We start from the raw sequence: 23,681 nt of genomic DNA on the forward strand, positions 1-23,681 counted from the left end.
TGGTGTCAGATTAAGAATATTCTTTTTCGTTGTTTACTCAGAATCAATATATTCTCAAATGAGAATCAAAGATATCTTTTCTCTTAAGAGTAACTTTTGTAGGTTGTTAAAGATGAAGATATATAATTGATTTTGTAGTGATTGGACAATCATATGACATGATCAATTAAATATCATCAGCTGATGCAATGATCGATTGTAATTTTTCCTAATTGATCATTAGCACTAATATTTTCTTGTGTTTTAACAAATGCCATTCATCAGCTATTACAGGTATTTGTTCACTGAGCTTTGATGTCATTGAAGCCTACTCTCTTGAAATTATATCTACAATTGAATTTTTACTGATGCAGCAGAATTGACTTAGCACTGAATGGCCCACTTGTTATCAACTGATCACGACAGACAAACTCATAACTCAGGGTATCAAAAGATGCAGGTTGATGAAAATTATGGGGAAGTTTAAAGGTTGTCATAGTGACCTCAATGAAAAATATTCTATTTCTTTGTGTGATATGAAGCTGTACATGCTTGATGGTCATTTGTTTGCTTGTTGGTTTCGTTGTTGTATTTCTTGTTCTCATTTGAGAATGTGGCACTACTTGTGGATTGATCAAGATTTACATGGCAGGTATCAAGGAAGCAGAAGATGCTTACTTTTCCAGAACACCTGGTCTTATTCTCATTATCTGTGTACATTTTGAGGAGTCTCAGTGTAAGGGTAGTAAAGTTAGGGTTTCAATGATATTCTTGTCTTATTTTTTTTCAAGAATTACAAGAACTGAATCCTATTTTCAAAAACAAAAAATAACATGAAGTAATTAAAAGGCTTAAGTTAGATATACTAGGTAATGCAAAATTTCAACTTGATACAACTTTCAGTGAAGGTTGATATTGTAAATTGAGGAATTAGTTTTTTTTCATAGTGATTAATATTTTGATCAGAAATTACCACATACATACAGTGTTTTATCTAATGTCCTTGCCGTCTTTTTTTTATTTGAGAAGGTACAGTTATGATGCTCAAATGTAGAGAATGATTGTGCAAGTGATGTCTGTATGTGCAGTTAAAATTTATAAGGTGAGTACAACACTAGGGCTTACACTGTGCAGTATAATATGTAGGTGTTGTTTGTAATATTTCTGAAATTTAAAAAAAATACGGTATTTTGACTTAATATTTTACTGTTTTACCCAACATACAAGTGCATGGAAAGTAAAATTACTTCTTTCGACTACTATTTCTCAGGTTTTCTGTTTAAAACAAAGGATATTTATAAAACGTTTGGTAAATATTACTATATATTTAATGAGCTTTTAGCTTTGACTGTGTGGCCATGAATGAAAAAAGAAGTTGCTTTAAACTCTGTAACAAGTCTTGGTTCTTCTTGATAATTTTATTAAAATACATTTATATTGATTACTCCTAAAACTGAAACCAATTTGAAGATATCTATGAGTATAATACACAGCTAGTGATGTTTGTGACTCGGGTATTTAAGTCTTGGTTTAAGGATTTTTCTGTGGGACTTCAAATTTTGAGGACTGTGCAGCATGTATTTATATCAAATTCTACCTTAGTTGAAAGTCTTTCCTCTGTTGATGAAATTTTCTTCTCTGATTTCAGTGTTTGCTGTTTTCTTTGGGACAAGACTGGGATTCAACTGTGCAACATTCCTTTTAATTAGTTTTATATTTTGGCTATTCTTTTTTTCAGCCTATTCCACCCAGACATTTTTTTTTTTTCAAAATTCAAAAACAATTTCAATAATTTAGATAGCATAGAAAGGAGACATATGTTTGGTGAAATAATAGAACATAATGGTTATTTGGTGATAAAGAGACATCGTGAAGCAGATGAAGATTTTTAAGATCTAGTGTGAAAGTGTGTTGACAGCTGACCTTGTGATATTAGTGACAAACTAACATACAGATGCCATCCTCGTGATCTACAAATGTTGTGGATGTCAGCTGTGATAAAACTGTTTGTGTGAAAAGACAGTCTTGCTTTCAGGAAATTCAACGGAGATGGCAACATCAAATGATGACTGTTTTTACTTCTATACTTCCACATGTACAAAGGTTGGTATAGAAATGTATTTATCTAACCGGAAACCCATGACTGTCACTTCTAATAAGCCCACCCAAAAATATATAATTGTACATTACTGTTTAGCAATATTGCAACCAAGTAATATTTCATTGCCCTGTGCAAAGCCAAACCGGATTCACTAGTGATGGGATAATGATTACATATACAGCAATCAATTATTTAATTGTTTAACCTGATCTGATGCATAGATCAATTGAAATTTTTCATAATCTATCATCAGTACCTAGCAAACACTAAATTTATGTCATGCATAGTAAAGATTCCACTTTCTAATAATATTCATTCTTATGTTAATTCTAGGTAACCTAAATGAAATATTTTAGGTTAAAGTTACAAAATAGAAAATGCCAAAGAGAATCCATTCACTTTCTATGAATATTGAAAAGTCAGTCAGTCAATTACGTAATCTATTAACTACATTGAAAAGCTTATCCAATTTTTACCAATGATCAATTAAGAATTTCAAATTCAATTTCCCATCACTACTATCCCCTGACCTTGAATGAAAGATGATTTCTTGGCCCCCAGGGATTGTTACAGGATATAGATATGATTATTAGCTCATGCCTTCTAGCAAGTGCACGATGTTGATGACATGACCTTTGAGTTCTGCATACAAGCAAGAGGAGTTTACCAGTAATTATAATGCCTTTTTTCCTGTACTTTTTGTGAACAATCGAGATTGTTCGGTATGCCGTGATACAGTGAAAATATCAAAGTCTTCGGTATTTGATGTGTAATAGGTATTTCAGTACTTACTTATAATAAAATCCAATATATTTTTGTATATATGGTATCATACATAAGTGTAAGTTTAATATAGAATTTTGTAAACGAGTTCAGAAATTTGATATATTGTGAGCATTTAGACGAGTCGCATCAAATTGTTAAACAAGCTTGATGAATACCATATAACTTGGATGTGGACAGTACATTTTTTTTAAATCATGCATGACAATCATGTGACATCATCTAGATGTGATTTATGACAGCACATCTAAGAATATTTATGACATGGTCGTATGACATGACACATTAAGCCAGTTATATGATAAATGAAAATACACCATTTTGATTTATCAAATATTATCATTTTCAATGATGTAGAAAAATAGATTGAGTACAGTTGCTTTTTCTAGGTCATTATATATGGTTTTTAGGTCATTACATGTGGTTTCTAGGTCAATAAGTAATCAATCAGTATTTCAGGTATTATGGGTACATATTATGGCCATTTAGAGCAGGAAGTTAAATATGCTTTGTTAGTAGAATATGTAAACTAATGAGGCTGATCCGCTTCAATATTATGTCATAAAATATGTCAACCTGCAGTTCTACTACTGGTTCAAACAGCTTTACAGTTCCACTTCCCTCCCTCTGTGTTATCAATAGATCATAGACGATAGCCCTGTGTAAAATGGTTATAAAGATTGAGTGTCATAATCATTAACAGTTCTTCTCATCGTAATACCTGGAATATCTTTTCTTTTTTGCTTTTATAGCTGGCTTGAAACATTACCAAAGACCAGAATTATTGAAGGTTAACAAAATTGGAACAGTAACTGATGTGATTTAAAACTCATGGAAATATTTGTTTTCTTCCTTTTTCCTTGGAAATTTGTTACTGATGGAATTCTGTAAATATATCTGCTTTATAGGGAAACAACTGTGCATATCGACATTGTGAAGCTGCCCGGCAGAGCACTGTGACCTGTGTGTACTGGAAACAAAATAAATGTAATTCTAAAGAATGTCCATATCGTCATTCAGAGAGGATTAAACCAATCATGGTGAGCTTGAAAACATTTTCTGCTGATCTGCATATTAATACTATTGGTAGTGGGGGTGTGTATATCACTTCGTGTGTGCATCTGTAATAGCCTTGTGTACAAGATTTCTCCTGAAATCACGGGCAGATTTTGTTTATATTCACACAATTGCATCACTTTATCAAGGTCTATACCTGATTAGATTTTGGTTGTTATCAATAAGGTTAAAGGTCAAAGACCACCCTTTGACCGTTTCCTAAATAAGAACCTTTTGTACAAGATATCTGATGAACCCCAGGACTGATAAAGTTGATATTTACACCATTACAACAACCCAGCATACAAGGTCTATACCTTATGAGGTTTTAGTGGTCATCAGTCAAGGTCAAAGGTCATCCTTTACCACTTTTTAAGATAAAAAGCTTATGTATAAGATATCTCATGAACTTCTTTGCAGTTTTAGTTCATAAATTCACATTTGCTCTTTAGATTTAGATAAGATGAAAAAGGTTTATGGATGTATCCAGAACAATTGCAACTTGTCAAGTTATTTTTATAATAGATAGTATAAATGACAAAAAATTTGTTGTATCATCCCTTCGTGCAATCCTGGGTTTCAATTTTGCAGCAAAACAAAGCAGAGCTACCATGTTATTTTGAGACTGTGGCCAGTGGCTGTACCAGACAGCTTTGCCCTTTTAAACATACGAAGCCGAGACCTCAGAAAGCATTGAAGGCGAGTGGCAGTAGCGCCAACATCATCACTCTAGGTATGTAGATATCCCAGACACCCGTAAAGTAAACATCCCAGTCACCTGTAATGTAAACATCCCAGTCACCCGTAATGTAAACATCCCAGTCACCCAGTATGTAAACATCATAGTCAACCAGTATGTAAACATCCTAGTCACCCAGTATATAAACATCCTAGTCACCCAATATGTAAACATCTTAGTCATCCAGTATGTAAACATCACAGTCATCCAGTATGTAAACATCCTAGTCACCCAGTATATAAACATCCTAGTCACCCAATATGTAAATATCATTGTCACCCAGTATGTAAACATCCTAGTCACCCAGTATATAAACATCCTAGTCACCCAATATGTAAACATCTTAGTCATCCAGTATGTAAACATCCCAGTCACCCAGTATGTAAACATCCAAGTCACCCAGTATGTAAACATCCTAGTCATCCAGTATGTAAACATCCTAGTCACCCAATATGTAAACATCTTAGTCATCCAGTATGTAAACATCACAGTCATCCAGTACGTAAACATCCAAGTCACCCAGTATGTAAACATCCTAGTCACCAAGTATGTAAACATCTTAGTCATCCAGTATGTAAACATCCCACTCATCCAGTATGTTGACATCCCATTCGTCCAGTATGTTAACTTTCAAATACCATTTATGTAAATAACCCTGTCAACCAGAACTGATGATAGTGTCTGTGTAAATGGCCAATATCAATTTCATCGTAATTTGGGTTGTAATTTGAAAGCATTACATCGTAATGTAATAGATTTTATACAAGATGATATGTGCTAATCAATACAAATCGTGGAAAAAGAAATCCACCAGTATGTACATGTTTCCCCCATAGTTAGTTGTTATGTGTTGTTTAATTATTGGTAATTAATGTTCATGTATTACTTTGTTCAAAAATATATATTATCAATCAACAATCAACATTCTTGAGATTCCAGGGGTTATCATTACTTACAGTATACCAATTGCTTACTTGTTGTTGATGTGTTGTTAAATTGATGATCAATGTGGTGGTTACAGTTGATGCTACACAGGACGAAAGTACTGACCAGCCCACACCAGGAACCCTTGCAGAGCCCCAATCCCTGGAAGGACCTGTCATTGATCCCATTATAGTTAACCCTGGAGAAGGTAATCAAAGTGATATGTAACAAACTGATAAAAAACAATTCCCCTTTTTACCTTTAAATCCTGTTATGTATTTGCATTAAAGTCTTTCTAGATGTAAGAGAAATTGATTTTGCTAAGCATCATAGACTTTTCTGTAATGTTTCCTTTATATTTCTGATACAGGAAATTTGAAGTTAAGGCTGAAATATACTCATAGGATAAATCTAACATCGAACAGTTTTGATGGGAGGACAAAAATAACTCTAGACAAATGTTTCTCTATGCAAAGAATTTTGGAACAAGATCTGAAGTCTACATTTAAAATACATGTAACAAGAGGTGACTGAATCATGGGAAAGCTTTTAGAAAAATTGATTTTGTTATCAAACAGTACCAATATTATGGTATATGGGTTTCTTTATGAACATTGACTAAACACTGTTCAATGTGTTTACAATCTGTTGGTTTTTTTTTTCAGATTCTGATTTTGACAGTCCTTACAATTCACCAGTTAAAAGTGTTGTGCAAAAATCAAAGTCAGTTTCAAACATTATTGATGTAGTTAGTAGAAAAGATCTGACATTTCAAGAAACCGAGAAGAAAAATGATTCAGCTTTGTTGGATCCAGTGAAGAAAGTTCTGTCTCCGTCATCACATCAACCTTCTGGTAAAACCTCACCTCTGCTCAAGACTTCTCCAGGAACAATTAAGTCTCTTCCTCAGAATAGTAATGCAATTTCATCTTCTCTTTCGTCAAAATCTGTAGTAAAAGTTAAAAAGACTTCACCGATATTACCAAAATCTAATAAAAAAATTGGACAGTTATCTGCCAAAACTTTAAAGTCAGAATCTCGACCATCAACAGCACCTCACAACAAACAATTAGTGAAAAAAGCAGGGACACCCCAACAGAAACGTGCTAGGAAAGCATTAGCTTCAGCTAAGGAACGATCTAAACATACTGTGTCACAGACAGCAGATACTGATGAGGGAGACCAGCAGGCAGCGAAGAAACAGGCTGTTTCTGTTGAACCAAAAGTTATATCATTAAAGAAAAAACCACCAGAAAAAGAAGAAGGTACATATATTGGGGATGTTCCATCCATCCCCTCAACAAACCCCTACCCCCCCCCCCCCCCAACTCCCCCCCCCTTTTCTTTATCTCCCAAAAATGACAATCTAATTGATTATAAATATTTTGATTAACATTGCTGTGACATTGCTAAATTCATTCAGTCTCTGTGGTGATAAGACACCTGTAAAAGATAGAGACATGAATGTAAAAACATTCAAATATGTTTTGTAAATAATTCTATATGTATGATCAGTTTTGATCTTCAAAATCATGATCTGCTATTCTATCTATATACGGAAAAATGTTTATTATATTTTTAGAAGTGAAAACAACAGATGAAGAGAATTCAGATGAAGACCTGGGGATAAAGAGCTTGGAGCAGACATTAAGGGAGAGAGCACTCAGGTCCATGGGGATCATTGAACTGAAGAGTGGTCGGATTGTGAGAACTAGTAAGTTTTGTGTTCCTGGAAAGTAGGTAATTGTGAGGCCCATTGAGTTAGCATATGATAATATGTCATGTTATTGAAAGATGGTTCGTCAATTATCAGTCCGGCCATCTGTCCATCTTTCTATCTTTGACCCTTTGTTGGTTTTCAGCTCACCTGGCCCAAAGAGTCGAGTGAGCTTATGCTGTGGCTTGTTGTCCATCATGCATCAATCCATTAGGTGTCATGTGATTGACTTCTTCTCAATAATGGTCAGACCAAATGTCATGGTATTTGGTCAGTGGGTTGCTGGAATAAAGCCAGACAAAGTTTGTGAAAAGGGATATTACCTTGACCCTTATTCAAGGTCACAGGGGTCAAATTTTTTAAAACCTTGCAACACCGGTTGTGGGAATGCATAGCTTCACTCCCAATTTTGTCTGAATCATGAATGGTTTATCTGATTTCTATGGAGAAGAGGAGTGGGAGAAACAGATAGGGTGTTTGTTTTGTGCTTGGATATTTATTATGTAATCTCCTTTAGTTAGATGAAGCAATTTCAGCCAAATAAAGCCAGATAAGCGATACAGTCCATTTGGGCCTTTTGTTTTCTGAAATACATAGACAGGTAAAAAAAACCCTCTTATCTCTCCATGGCCAAAATTAAATCCATAATATACCATTAGGAAAGTGCAAAAAAGAATCATAGTTTGATCATTTGGATCAACACAGGAAAAAGGTAACAAAATACTCAGATATAATTTTTTTTTCTTTCCTTTTGTGAAATTAAGAAAAATAAACTTCATTCTACAGAAGATCAGCCTGTGAAAAAAGAAGAACCTGTTAAAAGACGGAAACATTCCACTGATGAAGAGAGAAAAAAAATTGACAAGTCAGAGAAAAACTCCAGTGAGAAGTTATCTGTGCATAAGCGAATAGGTACTGCAAAACATACGCCATCGCCAGGGAGGAAGAGAAGCACCGAGGAACGAAACTCTCAAGTTCGTAACAAGGAGAGGGAGGAAAGGATCAAACGTCTCAAACTGGAGCAGGAAAGAGAGAATAAACGCAGGCAAATCATGGCAGCTAAGAGAAAGGCACGAGCTGAAAAAGGTAAGGATTCTTGTTCACAATTAAAATTAACGTTGAAAAAATAGAAAATACTAATTTGATAGGACTCTGGCTTTTAGACAAATTTCATGTTTTTAGTATCTTGGACAAGAACTTTTGGGAAAATGTTTTGAGAGATCTGCTTTTATGTGTTGGAAGGTGTTGCTGCTTCAAAAATCTTTCATTAATACTGCGTTGAAACGAAATGGGTCACAAATCATTTTCGGTTTTTATTTTCAGTTTTATTATGTTTGATGTTTTATGTTTAGCTTTAGAAGCTGTGAAAAAGAGGAAAACGAAGGGAGAATTACCTAGTGAGGAGGAAAACTCAAAGAGCGAGGAAATGCCTGAAGATGAGGAGAGTGGATCAGAAGGAGGCAGTGAGCATGTTAAGGAAGAAGTTGAAGAGGAAGATCTTGGAGAGGAGGTGGATATTGAGTTAGCAGAAGGTGAATTGGAGGAATCAGAGGAAGAAGAAGATGAAGAGGAACCATTGAAAGTGGTCGTAGATACCAGGAGAGCGATAAGAAAATCAGGTATATACGCTATAGAGGTGTTTATGTATATCTGATGCTGAATGCTTTAGGGATACTGCAGCAACTGCAGGGGATTTTGACCAAATTTGGTCAGGAGCATCCTTAGGGGAATAGGCACATATTTCTAGGAATGGTGTGTCTCAGCCCCAAAGGGCCTTAGGGGCGGAGCCCACAAGAGGAAATTTTGCAAGTGCTTTAAACTCCTACTTTCCATGAAAGCATGATTGGATTTTGTCCAAAATTGATCATAAGGTATTTCCGATGAAGGGGAAATAGTCCTTTAATAAACGGTTGGTCTCTGCTCCCTGTGAAGGGAGGGTCGGGGCCCATTAGGGGAAATAGAACAAATTTTTCAAAATCTTACTCCTCCTGTAGGAATAATTGGATTTTGTCCAAATCCAGTCTGAGTCATGTTTTCAGGAGGGGAAATAATTCTGTATAAACAGTGTGTCTTGTCTTGTGCTACCATTAATAGAGGTGTAATTAATTGAAAAACTCAACCTATAGACATGTATACTATCGCTAGGTTTTAAGATCCAGGTGAACAATGCAGGCCCTGTGGGCCTCTTATTTCTGTCTTTCAATACTGATATGCCACTTTCTTCACTCCTTAATTTTAATCCATCATACACAAATACTATAAGTGCCCTCAGCACTGTAATTGAATTGAATCTGGATAGATTTAGGATTTTTTGGGGAGAAAGTTTTCCTTGGTACTTACCAAGCATGTTTTTATCAAATTTTCAGACTCAGTTGAAAATTTTACGATAAAAAAGACTGTTCCTGTTCAGCCAGTTAAAGCAAGTAAGTTACTTTGAAAGTAAAGTTTTCTTTTGTCATTGATGTCTTTTTCAAGTTTGAATATATTTCCAGGTCAAATTTTACCATTAAGAATTCCATTGTTTTTCAGTCACTTTATATTATAGATATTAACAGTCATTCAAGTGTTTTATAGTTTATAAAAAAATATTTGGTATTTGATTTATAAATGATTGAAAACAATTGTAGTTGATATATAAATGATTGAAAAACAATTTGTTATTATGTTTTACGCATGAAAACCTCTTTTTGAAAAGAAACACTTTTGAGATGAAATTTTCATCATAAATGAGTGATTTTATTAATAATTCCTGCTTCAGAAGTCGTTCAGGAAGTCACAATCAAGAAAACATTTGTTGTTGAACCAAAAGAAGAGAAAGGTAAAAAACATTGAAAACTGATGAAATGTTACTTTTTGCAATATATCAGACATAAGGCACATATGAGAATATGGGATGTTGTGATGTTCATCTTTTTTCAGCATCTTCTAAAATACTATTTCATCTGAAGTACCATTGACCCTATTACAGTTGTGTTATAATTTTTTCAATAAGGTTTCCATGACTATGTTAGACAAAATTTGTGTGGGGGAGGGGAATGATGTTTTTCTATAAAAATGCTGACTCCTTTTGATTGAGAAGGTGTGAAGTCAGGATATTATGAAAATGGAACCATTATGATACTGCTAAAACTGGCTTGTTTTCATGAATAGGAGGTTTCATGATTTGCAATCTGATCTTAAACTGGCATAAACACAGAGCTAGATTGTTTGCAAAAGAATTACTTATTTTTATTTACCTTGAAATGCTCTGGGTCATATTTAACAAATACCCATTTACAACATTTTAACTTATTTCTTTATATTCACATATTTAGGCCTTTTTCCAACCACCTGTGGTTGTGCTTAGGTAAATAATGAGAACTTAAATTTAACAATGCTTATTTCATATGTTGCCTTTTGCAGAAAAATCCAAGCGTAAGAGAAGAGTTATACTCGAGGACGATGATCCAGGTATGGTGCATGATTGACATTTTCATTCTTACTTATATTTCTCAAAGAATGTAATGAAAAGAGGTACCATACAAGCTTTACATATATGAGACAGTATTTTATTTGAAATAATATAAAAAATACTATTGTATAGGTAATTTGTACATAATCAATTTATGGGTAATTATGAAAGTGAAATGTGAATGACTTTAGGAAAACCTTGTTTTAACTTGTACTTCAGCCCCAGTACCAGTATTTCCTAGCAGAAGCAATATCAGACCCAAAGAGGTGAAAGAGATTGAGGATGTGAAGAAACCAAAACTTGAGAAGAAACAGGATAACATGCCAGAACCTGTTGTCAAGCCTGTGATTAAGCCAGTGATTAAGCCAGTGATTAAGCCAGTGGTCAAGCCAGTGGTCAAGCCAGTGGTCAGTGCTCCTAAGGTCAAAACTACTAATGTATGGAGTAGAAGGGCTTGGGACAGTAAACCAAAGGAATCTGGGGATAGTGGAAACTCTCGTCCTAGCCTCGGTGGTATACGTAGCCGATTGGGATTATCTGCGGGGACTCCTGGTGGTGCTGCAGGAGACCAGGAAACTAAGAGCTCCGATGCAGAACCAAAGATCAGAAGACGACTTGGCTGGAGAAAGACACCAGTTGTCTCAGCTGAGGATGACACTGACTCAGGTGGGTAGGAGTGATGTGGTTACATTATTATATTGTACTGGTTTTGCTTCAGGTAAAACTTGTGATAGTTATGACAGTGTATTTATGATAAACAGTTGCAAATAAAACGTGATTCTATTCTTATGGATAAATAAATCTTAACTGCAAATAACAGACAATTTCACATTGACATCATGTTCTGTCTGTGGTGGGTTACTGGTTTCTTCTACGTAAGCAATTACAATAGCATGATTCCATCACTTGTTGGGGTCAGCCATGATCATTTATGGATGCAAAGATCTTCAGTGGGACCATGTTAAAAGGTGAAGGTATGTGTTTTGGGCTCTAAAATTCAGGTACATGTTTTGTGGTTTTGAGGTCAAGGTACATTATTCAGGGTTCTGAAATCAAGGAATATGCTTCAGGGTTCTGAAGCCAAGCTTCATCTTTCTAGCTTCTGAAGTCAAAGTTATCCTAATCCATTTTAAATGTTTGTTTTAATTATAGATTCTACAACAGCAAAGAAGGCTGTGAGCCTAGCAGCAATCAGGACAAGAGTTGGTCCCAAACCAGGTAAGGATTAAATAACTCTACAGATACAACAGTTATAGCTATATACCAACGTTTGTATTATTGATGCCAACTAAACCACCACTATATATCTTTGCCATGTATTAAGCCCACTTCACTACTTTGGAGTCTTGTTATGTGTTGGTACTTCATGCTTAATACAGGATATAGATCGTATGAACTTTAAAATTGAATTAATGAATATAAAAAGAATATTTTTTCAACATGCCTTGTCTTCACAGATAATTTTCCTCTTTGTCTGGTTGCTCATATTCTGACACGAACCTGATGTTATTGAATTTTTTTACACATGTTTAATTTTACATGAATTCAATGACTGTCAACAACAGAATCACATGAAAACCCAGGAATTTCAATAATTTGCATGTTTTCTTTTATTGTAAATGCATGAGTAATGCCTCTATAGAGTTGATGTAAGTCTACATGCACCTGAACACTTTCTAGTAATGAATACTTCTATGATAAATGAATACAAGTTGGTTTGTAAAGCTAGTAGATGTTAGAATCTATACTGGTATATATATAAGCTATGTCCATTTTGCACAAAGCGCACAGTGCTAAAATATCCATTTATATAGTATTTTAATCTTTTTAAGAGATTGTATAAAATGTACAAGTGAACAGCATCTTCCAAAACAAATTTAGAAAAGTGACAAATAATGAATTATATTGGATCATACAGCTGTTTTGTCCTTATGGGACTCGTAGGTAATACTGAAGGCTTAAATTAGTGAAGCAGATCTAGATGGGAATGTGCACTGGCCCCAAAATTAATGAACTTCCAAATTTTCAATATTGAATGATTTCAAAAGAACTTCTGATACATTTGGATATTTCTGAAATGTTCATGGTTCAAATGTATTGAATTGTTACCTGCAAGTTACAGCAAAGCTTGTAAGGGACTAAAAGTCCAAATGCATTGTCCACCACCTGACACAAAAGTGTATAGCACCTTTCAATACAAAGTTAGATACAGTATTAGATATAAAAGTATGTCTCTTTATAATCTGTTTGCTTGGCATTTGCTATCCATCCCTTTCATTATTATATCTCTCCATATTCTGTGAGATTCATAGTGTCTTGCACAACATCACTCTGTTTGCTGGTCACAGTTGTAAAATATTGTGACTTACTGTTATAGATAGCGATGAAGATTTGACCTCCGTCCAATCTGAGCCCAAGACAGAAATTTCTGCTGCTATCAAAAGATACAGGCAGCCAGTACAGATATACGTGCCACCAGCAAAGAAACGACGTAAGTGAATGTCTCACCGATGCTAATGCAGGGCTCTCGTTCTGCCAGATTTGGGGCCGATATATGCAAAATAGTATCTTTTTTTCCCAATTTAGACCCGAAGTTTTCCCAATTCTAAGGAAAACACCATTATTTTTCCCGATTCTAAGGGCCCTGGGCCCCAGTCCCAAAATGGGGTGTGAGAGCCCTGTAATGTTATATGAATATTATTGCATTGTGGTGTGATTATTGCGATATCATTATACAAAATCTTCTCCTAAACAAAAAAGATTGTCAAATTGGTCTGTATTACTGCATTTGTCTGACAATAAACTCATGCCTTGTAAACATTTGTTATTCAGAAGATTAGTATTTCTTGGTGAAGTAATAAATTTATTTCTTGTCAGTAAATGTGAGGAAATGTGTTGGTTCCAGGATGAATTCTTGGGCATATGGTCCTGTGACGAACCTATCCCCTGACACAAGAACTAATGTAGTGGTATAGGAATAGATCCTTGGGCTAATAGTCTTTTGGTAAAAGCATTCTCTAACTGAGTCAGAAGCCATTATGGTGAGCTGGGATTGATTCCCAGGGCTTGTAATTATGGTTCAGTGATAAACCCACCCTCTGAGTTAAGAGTGGGTGTGATACACTAGGATTCATCCCCAGGCTCATCTATATGATTCAGTGATATTTCCACACTCTTGACTGAGTGAAGAACAGATGTGATGCACTGGCATTGATCCCAGGCTTGAAATTATGATCCAGTGATTAATACTCCCTCTGACTGAGTGGAGAGCTCATGTGGTTTTCCAGGATTGATCCTCAGGGCTTGTAATTAACCCACCCTCTGACTGAGTGAAGAGCAAATGTGGTTCATAGGCATTGATTTCAGGGCTTGAAATTATAATCCAGTGATAAGCCCCAACTTCTGACTGAGTCAGGAGCCAAAGGGGTGGTCCTGGGATTGATTTTAATGGTCTTGTGATAAAACCACCCCATGACAGAGTCTGGAGGTCATGAAATTGAATTGTTGGTTTATGGGTCCATGATAAACCTAACCCCTTAAGTTGTGAAATAATATAGTGGCTCCAGGATAGATCCCTGGGCTTATAGTTATGATCTAGTGATAAGCCCACCCTGTGACTGAGTAGAGAGCTTATGATTTTTAGATTTGTGTCATTGTGTCAATATCATATTTAATGTTACAATACATTCAATCTGAAATTCATATACTGATATTTTTAGTATGGGACTTATGGGTACCATATTTATCTGCAAATAAGCTCTTGCCCACAAATAAGCCTCCTTCATTTTTGCATAGTCATCCATATTAACATGGTAAGTTAACAAATAAGTCCTCCCCGAACTTAAATACTTAAATTATAGGGGGCTTCTTTGAGGATAAATATGGTACTTTAACACTAGGAGAGGGGTTTATTTAATAAACATATAGTACTTTTACACTAGGGAAGGTGGTTTATTTAAGATATATATGGCACTTTAACACTAGGAGAAGGGTGTATTTAAGATATATATGGTACTTTAACACTAGGAGAGGGGTTTATTTAAGATATATATGGCACTTTAACACTAGGAGAGGGGTTTATTTAAGATATATATGGTACTTTAACACTAGGAGAGGGGTTTATTTAAGATATATATGGTACTTTAACACTAGAGGAAGGGTTTATTTAAGATATATATGGTACTTTAACACTAGGAGAGGGGTTTATTTAATATACATATAGAACTTTTACACTAGGAGAGGGATGTATTTAAGATATATATGGTACTTTAACACTAGGAGAGGGGTTTATTTAAGATATATATGGTACTTTAACACTAGGAGAGGGATGTATTTAAGATATATATGGTACTTTAACACTAGGAGAGGGGTTTATTTAAGATATATATGGTACTTTAACACTAGGTGAGGGGGTTTATTTAAGATATATATGGTACTTTAACACTAGGAGAGGGGCTTATTTAAGATATATATGGTACTTTAACACTAGAAAGGTGTTTATTTAAGATATGTATGGTACTTTAACACTAGGAGAGGGGTTTATTTAAGATATATATGGTACTTTAACACTAGGAGAGGGGTTTATTTAAGATATATATGGTACTTTAACACTAGATGAGGGGGTTTATTTAAGATATATATGGTAATTTGACACTAGGGGAGGGGGTTTATTTGGGGGTATGATTTATAATACCAGAATATAACTGGTAAATAAATCTATGAAGGCTTGTAACTCTTATTATTGAACTTGTTTGATAAATCCTTCATGACAGTGACCCTCATGTGTATGTTTCTGTGTTTAAATTAGTGACAGGTCAAATGCCAGTTTCCCACCACACCAATGGCTTATAATAGTGAGGTCACATTCATTCTTCCATGACCAACACAAGTGATTATTCATAAAAATTGATGTGATTGCCTGATTCATAGTTATTGTCAATAAAGTTAATAAAACCATGTTATGTATTTCATGAAAAACAATATCATTAATAATTTCAGCTTCTATACCAGATGGTGAGGAACCTTCTAAGAAAAGATTTGCTGAAGAAAACATGTTGGTAAGGGCAACAGACTTGTAAATTATATTCTCAGCACAACCTTTTTGTAGATCTTGAAAATCTGTTAGAGGTCTTGTGAAAAGTTTCACAAAACACAAAAATATGTGCTTTATAAATTGTTTTACAATCATAGAGTTTAAATGAAGTAGATGCAAGATTTATAAACGTGAAATTGAATTTCTTTTAAGTATACTGTTCATGTGTTTGTTTGAAAATCAGATCAGATTGCTTTATACCAAAATGATAATATTCCAACTTGTTTGCAAAATGCCAGTTCAAACTAAAAATTTATGAAATGAGGGCAAAAATTTAACAAATTGAAATTTACATGGAGAGCCTATAGCAAAAGTATGGGGATATGATAAGACCAGGTTTTTCCGAATAGGAAACATCGTCTTCTTCTCGTAAGTCCAAGCAAGTTGGAATATGAATTTGAAATGGAATTACGTTGTAGCAAATATTCATTTAAATGATTAGTCCTATTGATAAAAGCCTGACTTTGAAGTATGGTTACAATATTTAAGAAAATTTTCTCTTCATTTTCAGGGATTAAAAGACCAGAAAAAGTCCAAAGAAATGAAAACATTTGCTCAGATAATGGCAGAGAAACGAGAACGACAGAAAAAATTAGTAGAGGAACAAAAGAACACTTCATCATCAGTGGATGGCTCTCCAAGCAAAAAGACGTACAGCCCTGTGAAATTTGCCATTAGTGAAAGTGGTAATGGAGATATTATTACAGATAAAATTTTAGCTTATGCGACGTTCTTAACATTTATTTTTATCTGTCCACCTCCCTGTATTCCATCATCAGCTGTTCTTGTTACTGCTATTAATTTCAAGACATGCTGGATGGCTCTTTCTCAAATTCTAGGTTTCATAAGATCCTATGTTGTTAATGCATTGTTATGAGAATCACTGCAAAATGACTTAAGAGACAAACATATGTATGTAAGGAAATTTTAGGATGATAGGATGGTGCAGTTAATAATGTACCCGCCTTTCAGCTATAGTAGACCAGGCTTCAATTTCCTGATGAGACTTAAACAGGAATGGGAGTCACCTGCTTGACCAGGTCGGTACTCTAGTTTACACCAACCATAAAACCCTGGCACACTTCAACACCATGGAAAGAATGTGTAACTATATTCAGCATCGGATTCCATTTGAAATATTAAGCCTTAACAGAACCATTTTGAGTTTGAGCTACAAGAGCCACAATAGCTCATATGGTTTTGGCTGATATAGCCTCGGGTGAAGATCTGAAGTGCATGGTTTCATGCTTATTACCCATGGTGATTTGTGGTTCAGAGGAAGCTGAGAAACGGACTGGTCTATGCTGACATGGTTGCATCGAATGGCAAAACACTTTACCCTAATTGCACTAAATGTGGCAGGTCTCCTGTATGTTGTTCTATGAGATAGCCACCACTTATTATAAGGAGATCCTGCCTCAAAATGACCCTGGGAGATGAACCCAGCAAACACAGAACTACTTGTATTTGTAAATAATGAACCAAGTGACAAAGTTTTGCATGAACAACAGTACATTGTAGAATAGTGAAAATTGAAAGAAAATATCTATCTATGCTTCAGGTTTAAATTATTTGAGTATATTTGTTTCTCTATTACTTTCAGATCTGGCAGACAACTCAACCAAATTAGGTTTACTGGGAGAATCGCCATTGTCAGTGTCTGTGTCCGATTCAGTTCTACCACCAAGGATATCATCAACATCATCCTCGGGACATTTGCCAGTTTCATCATCATTTTCAGATTCTATAGTTACTTCATCCAACTCACAAAGCTGGTCATTTACTGAAAAGGACCAAACAAATCCCTCGATCTCTACTCCTGTTACTAGAAGTGACAATTTAGGTAACAGACAACCCGTACTTGACAATCAATACACAAAGATGGAGGATAACTTACCTCAGACATCCACATATAAAGTTGCACCTGCCATTGCTGTGTCGGAAATAAGCTCCACACAAGACTTAGATGGAGCAGGTGACCATTCTGTTGGTGTTTCAGAACACAAGGACCAAAATTATTCTGAAAAACTACCTGATGATAAAAAGGAATCAGTTGTATCCATCAGCAGTAACATCGGTCAAGAAGAAACGATAGTGTAAGTATTTTCAATGACAAAAGTGCTTTATAGTGAATAAAGCCTGCATTATATCATTTTTGTAATGTCCAATTTAGTAAGTCAGCTCTTGGTGCTCAGTGTAGCACAGCTGCCGGTTACTTTCACTGAAGTGAACGACGTTATATCCCATGTTAATTTTTTATAAACATGACAAGACTTTTACAACCGACTTGTATTGTCCGCTGCCCAGCTTTACAAATTTTCTCAAGATTTTTTTTATATTTCCGGCTATGTTTATATGGAAAATGACAACACAAGCCTGTTAAGATACAAGAATATTTATTTAAAGTCATGTGTGTTTTGAACAGGTAATTTTAGCACAGTAGGGTGATTCTTATGACTATTAACATTAGTACAATAATAAACAAAACAAAATATCACAATGAAATCATGCATTATAGATAGAAGAATAGATAGTAAAATAACACAAATTTTAAAGTTTATGTGAACAATATTCAGGAAGCACGCAGATTACATGTGTCTAATTTACATATATGCCAATATGGAAAAAACTAAAAATTGATAGGATACATGCATATATAGCCTAATCTAAAACAACAATGTAGTATCTATGAAGGAACATTTTGGGAATGGCAATATAAAAGTTTCACAGGCACAAAAACCACCTAAAAAATGCAGCTGTAAATATAACAAAAGGTTTAAGTTTGACAGTAACAGTCTCCAGAATACGGGAAAGGATTCAGCCTTTCTTATCTCATTAGGTAGACTGTTCCACATTCTGGTTGCCACAAATTGACAGGATTTCTTACCATATTTGGTTGTCTTAGGTCGCAGAATAGCAACAGTAAGGTCATGCCTTAAATTATAATTTGATTTTTTTGAAATTCACTTAAATAGATATATACTAAGGACTGATACCATTTAAATCTTATGTTGTGTAGCCATACTTCTGAGCTCTTTAACATGGAAGAATGAACAATAATTTTTGTTTGAAAGAATATATGGAGGAGTAGTAAAATAATTTTCTATAAATTTGACAGTCCTGTCTTTATTTATTTGTAAAACAAATAAATCATTGATTTCAAAGCTTTGACTCTTGTTTCCTGCAAGGACCTTATGTTCTGTGAGTTAGATTATTATGACCTGCACATTTGTGTAACAAGTTTGTCATACTTCAAAGGCATTACTGTATAACATATTACAATTCACTACATGCTAAAGCTGCAGAAAAATTACAGATAAACTGAGCCATTGTTCATAAGGTTTCAACTTAAGATTTCCAAGAAACTTTTACTGAGAGTAGTACATGTATATACCTGCTGCAAAATCAAGATTCGGATTATAGAGTCATATTATGTCATAACCAATGTCATTCTATAGATAGTTATCCTAGGACATACATTTACTGCAAAACCATTAATTTTTGTGGGGGATTATTTTTATTAATTTTGTGGATACTCTTAATCCACAATTTCATCTGTCAACTAGCTATCATAATTAGTGTAAGTACATTTAAAATGTCCACACAAAAAAAAGATTAAAAAAAAAAAATAAACCATGAAAACTGAGCTCCACGACAATAAATGATCTATGTATGATAATGATGTTTTAAACATTTGTGGACTACCAAATATATTCATGATATACCTGGGTTTGGCTAGCTAAAATTTTGATGACTGGGTCATTTACAAATTAAATAGGGTCCTATTGCATAGTTAATACAAAATCCCTGAAAATTGCTGGGGTCCTTTGAATTTTTAATATGTGTTTCAAGACGCTTGAGGTAAGACTTTAACATGAACTTTGGTACCAAGATTTTTTGATATATTTCAAATGAAGTGCTTTATTTCTTTACTGTTTAGAAGAGTTTTGACAATTATAAACATTTTTTAATACAGAACACCTGCCAAAAGGACATCACATAACGACAGTTGGTTAGACATAGACATCGGGGACCTGGACGAAGATATCTCCGAAGACGAAACAAACGATGACGACCTACTCAGGGAAATTGATGAACTCCTGGCATAAAAACAAACTAAAACAACTTTGATTGATCTCAATGGAAGCTCTAGCAGAAGAGGACAAAAAAAGGACTAAAAATTCATAAAATTCTCAAGGATAGCATGCATTTTAAAGTGGATGTGGTTAGTCCATGATCGTTTTACTATTACCTCTATAGACTGTAAGTTACCAGAATTTCATATGTAGAGATATTTTGTCAATTGAAATGTATTTTTTTTTTCATTATTATTGTTTGTGCTATCATTTAAAAATATTGTACATAAATGAAAATTAATGAATAGTCTTAGGTTGGATACTTCTGGAAATAAGATTTCTAACCTTAAATGGTGAAAAATATTTTCTTTTATTATAATTATTTGTGTTGTCATTTAAAAATGTTGTACAGAAATGGGTATACATGAACAGTCTTATGTTGGATACTGCGGGAAATCAGGTTTCTTTAATTTTTAATGGTGAGGAGTTAGTTTATGTATGAAATAAATTGAAAATATATAAACTGCTATTGTAAAGGTGTGAGTGTGTATGTATGGAAAGAATTTCTTTAAAAAAAAGAAATTTGATTTTAAGGACTGTTACAGATTTGAATTTTTGAAGGGATCAAATTACATTGTTAAATTTATAGTAAATTTAATAGTACATGTAGTAATAGATATGGAGTGTTAACTGTTGTATACTGGACCTCAAGCAGAAACATTTCGGGTTTTGGTCGCACTTCCCTGCTTCCATCCCTTCCTTTCATATATATTTATATCTGTAATAATTCTTAGCATGTGCAAACCTCAGATTTACATAATTTGTTTTTCAAAGTTTTTTTTGCCAATAACAATAAATTTATTTTAATTATTGAACAGATCATAGTTTGAATGTTTCAGCTTATGAAAAAGTTTTTGTGTATCTTGATATGGCGATAAAGATAATTTTTCTCGAAAGAGTCCATTTCAGTTTATTCCAAGTTTATTTGTAAAGTAGGTCAAATTACATCGTAATAGTAAGATATGTATTAAATTCTAGCAATATAAACTGCATGCAAACAGAATTAAGTGAGGAAACAGTTTGGAAATAAATATTTAAAGGGATATTCTGCACAAGTTAGGATTCCATAAGATGCTTTTGAGGAAAATTATACAAAGTTGTCTACTTTTTTATGGAAATTGTACACCTCTGTGTACCATTTAAATCAACATAGGATGTATAATTTGCAGAAATTATTTGTAGACCTAGCTATATCAATTTACAAATGTTCACACAGCCCAGATTGCGTCATAACAGGTTTGCATTGTTATTAGCCAACAGAATTAAATATTTGTGTTAATTATGAAAACTATAGAAAGTAATCCTCATGAAGTAATGAAATTGCAACCTCAGCAGAAATTTTAGTGAAAGGATACACGCTTGTGTATTTACCAAATACTCTGCACAATATTTATGATCAAGTGATCGTTCAGGTTTGGATCTCCTGATACACTATATTAAGACGGTTTTTTGTTGACTGGGGACTATTCCCGCCTGTCCAAACTGACCAAACTTAAGGTGGAATATCCCAGAAATATTTTAAAAAAAAAAAAAAAAAAAGAAGAAAGAAAAAAAAATTAATAGTCTTTACTTAAATGTGTATTGGTTATGGCTACATCGGTAAAACATCTATTTGTCCCCAGGACTCCCAAAATTAATCACCTATCCTTGCTTAGGTTTCCTGCCTCTTAGACCTATTCAAACTATCAGTTACATCTTATGTGTGGTACTCACCAACAAAACCTGACATCCTGGTTTGAGATAGATGTTTTACTGGAATAGCCCTTACAATTACCAGTCTTTTAAAGCTCAAAATACAAAAATTAGATCCTCTTTCAAAGTGTGTAATGTTTTGTGTTGTTCTTAATGATGTTTAGATTTCTCAAGTGAACTTTTCTTTTTGATCTCAAAGCTCAAAGAGATGTAAAGGTTAAATGTCAGGACTTGTTGTGAAATCCTGTCTTTGTAAAATACAACTCGGGAACATTTTTGAAAGAATTCAATTTCTGTTTTTGAATTCAAGTTCAAAACAAAAGAGTTTCTAACTACTGAATACCCCATAAGCTGTATTATATTGAATTTAAATTCAAAGCAAAATTCTACATCAGAACAAAATAATGATTTTTAAATACTGCAGACATTTTATAACTTATTCCCCAACACATACAAGCAATACCTGAATTTAGTCCAAAATATGATTTAGGGTGAATTTTGAAGGTAAGTATGTTGGCCACAATGAAAATTCAGAAATAGCAAATTAGTGGGCAATATAAATAAATTTCATTCATTTGATAAAGTTTGAGAGCATCTAAAAAATCATTCAGGATACTGAAACTTCATAATATATATCATTCTTTTGGTATTTTTCTTGGTACCGTGGTAAATATAGCCTAGTTGTCACATTCATCCCCATTGCTATGAAAACAAATGAATAACTAAATTTACATTTTTGTCCAGTTTTGAGTGGCATTCAGATATCCCCCTCCCCTTACTTCTACTTATTACAAACAGTCCCCTTCAGATTCGTGTTATTTTCAGCTTCTTCCTGGCTGTGAAGTGGAAGTGACTATCGAGCAATGTTTACAAATTCAAGGGAAATCATGTATCATTTATGTCAGCATTTAATGTTTTTACCAATAGAAAAAAAGTTGTTCATAACTGTTTATCAATGTTTATTATTTTCATATCCCTGAAAAATTATTTTGGATTATATGGTAAGAAAAAGATATCTACTGATGTTAGTTTTAGATTCAACTCAAGATCTGTGAACTTACAGCATTTCAAATATATTGTGATATCCATCCGACAGAATGGTATCAACCTGGAAATTTATCCTTGTTTGATGTCAGTATGTCGGGTAGGCATAACAATCTATCCAAAAACCTGATATTGATAAAAATATAGACGATGTTGTCAATGGTTTTGTTTTGTCAAGGATAGTTTGTACAGTTTACATTTAGTATTGTTAGTTTTGTGTACAACCTATCAAATATGTAATGTGTTGTGAAATAACTTTTTTAAATTGATTCTTTTAAATGAATCTACAGTTCACCAAAATATTTCTTTTCAACTGAATTTAAACCTTTTTATATTGCCAACATTGCTTAGTTCTAACTTGGGATTCTGTAAAGGGTTTTGTATAATACTGGGAGAGGAAAAGTGACTTTGATTAGTACCAGGTATATAAATTGGCAATATAAAGGTTTTGTTAAATATTGAGAGAGGGGAAATGGATTTACATTATTTTGCCAGTGCCTGATATATAATTAGGTATTATAAAAAGGTTCAGTGAAACTTTGGGATAGGAAATATGTTTTATACTGAAAGTATCCAGTATATGATTTGGCATTATATGGAGGTTTTTCTGTCGTTATTGTGCAATGCAATATTGTATAGTAGCTGTTTTTTCCTTGACATGTTGTGTTTAACTAAAGGAAGGATCTGAGGTTTGATACAGTTGTATGAATGTGTCTGGAAGTGAGGTATCAGAAGTGTGTGTTATCAGATTTTCTCTAATATCTATGTATAAAGTACTAGATTCCTCACCATCTCGATATGGACGATATGTGCAACAAAATATGGTGAACAAGAATGGCTCTGTATATTAAACAATGATCTTGAATCACAAGGGTATGGGAGAAGAAAGTTAACATGTGGTATAGAGAGAGTTTAGAATATTCCATTCTTGAGGATCACTTGATGTGGTAAAATGCTTTGTTGAGGT

At 33.9% G+C, this 23,681-nt stretch overlaps 1 protein-coding gene across 1 annotated transcript; it reads left to right on the plus strand.

Annotated features, from left to right (window-relative positions):
• The first annotated feature begins 1,939 nt into the window (after window positions 1–1,939).
• LOC132563816 (zinc finger CCCH domain-containing protein 11A-like) lies at window positions 1,940–23,017 on the plus strand. Its single transcript, XM_060228570.1, has 18 exons — window positions 1,940–2,082; window positions 3,772–3,903; window positions 4,511–4,652; window positions 5,680–5,790; window positions 6,248–6,847; window positions 7,165–7,296; window positions 8,086–8,385; window positions 8,652–8,918; window positions 9,666–9,722; window positions 10,058–10,117; window positions 10,702–10,749; window positions 10,970–11,416; window positions 11,903–11,968; window positions 13,128–13,241; window positions 15,749–15,807; window positions 16,354–16,528; window positions 17,446–17,938; window positions 19,819–23,017. The coding sequence occupies exons 1-18, from the start codon at window positions 2,029–2,031 to the stop codon at window positions 19,949–19,951; spliced, it is 3,390 nt and encodes a 1,129-aa protein (XP_060084553.1). The 5' UTR covers window positions 1,940–2,028; the 3' UTR covers window positions 19,952–23,017.
• The last annotated feature ends 664 nt before the right edge of the window (window positions 23,018–23,681 follow it).

This window comes from Ylistrum balloti, unplaced genomic scaffold (genome assembly GCF_031769215.1).
Source record: "Ylistrum balloti isolate Yb309-2 unplaced genomic scaffold, AGI_CSIRO_Ybal_v1 Utg371872, whole genome shotgun sequence".
Taxonomy (NCBI): Eukaryota; Metazoa; Mollusca; class Bivalvia; order Pectinida; family Pectinidae; genus Ylistrum; species Ylistrum balloti.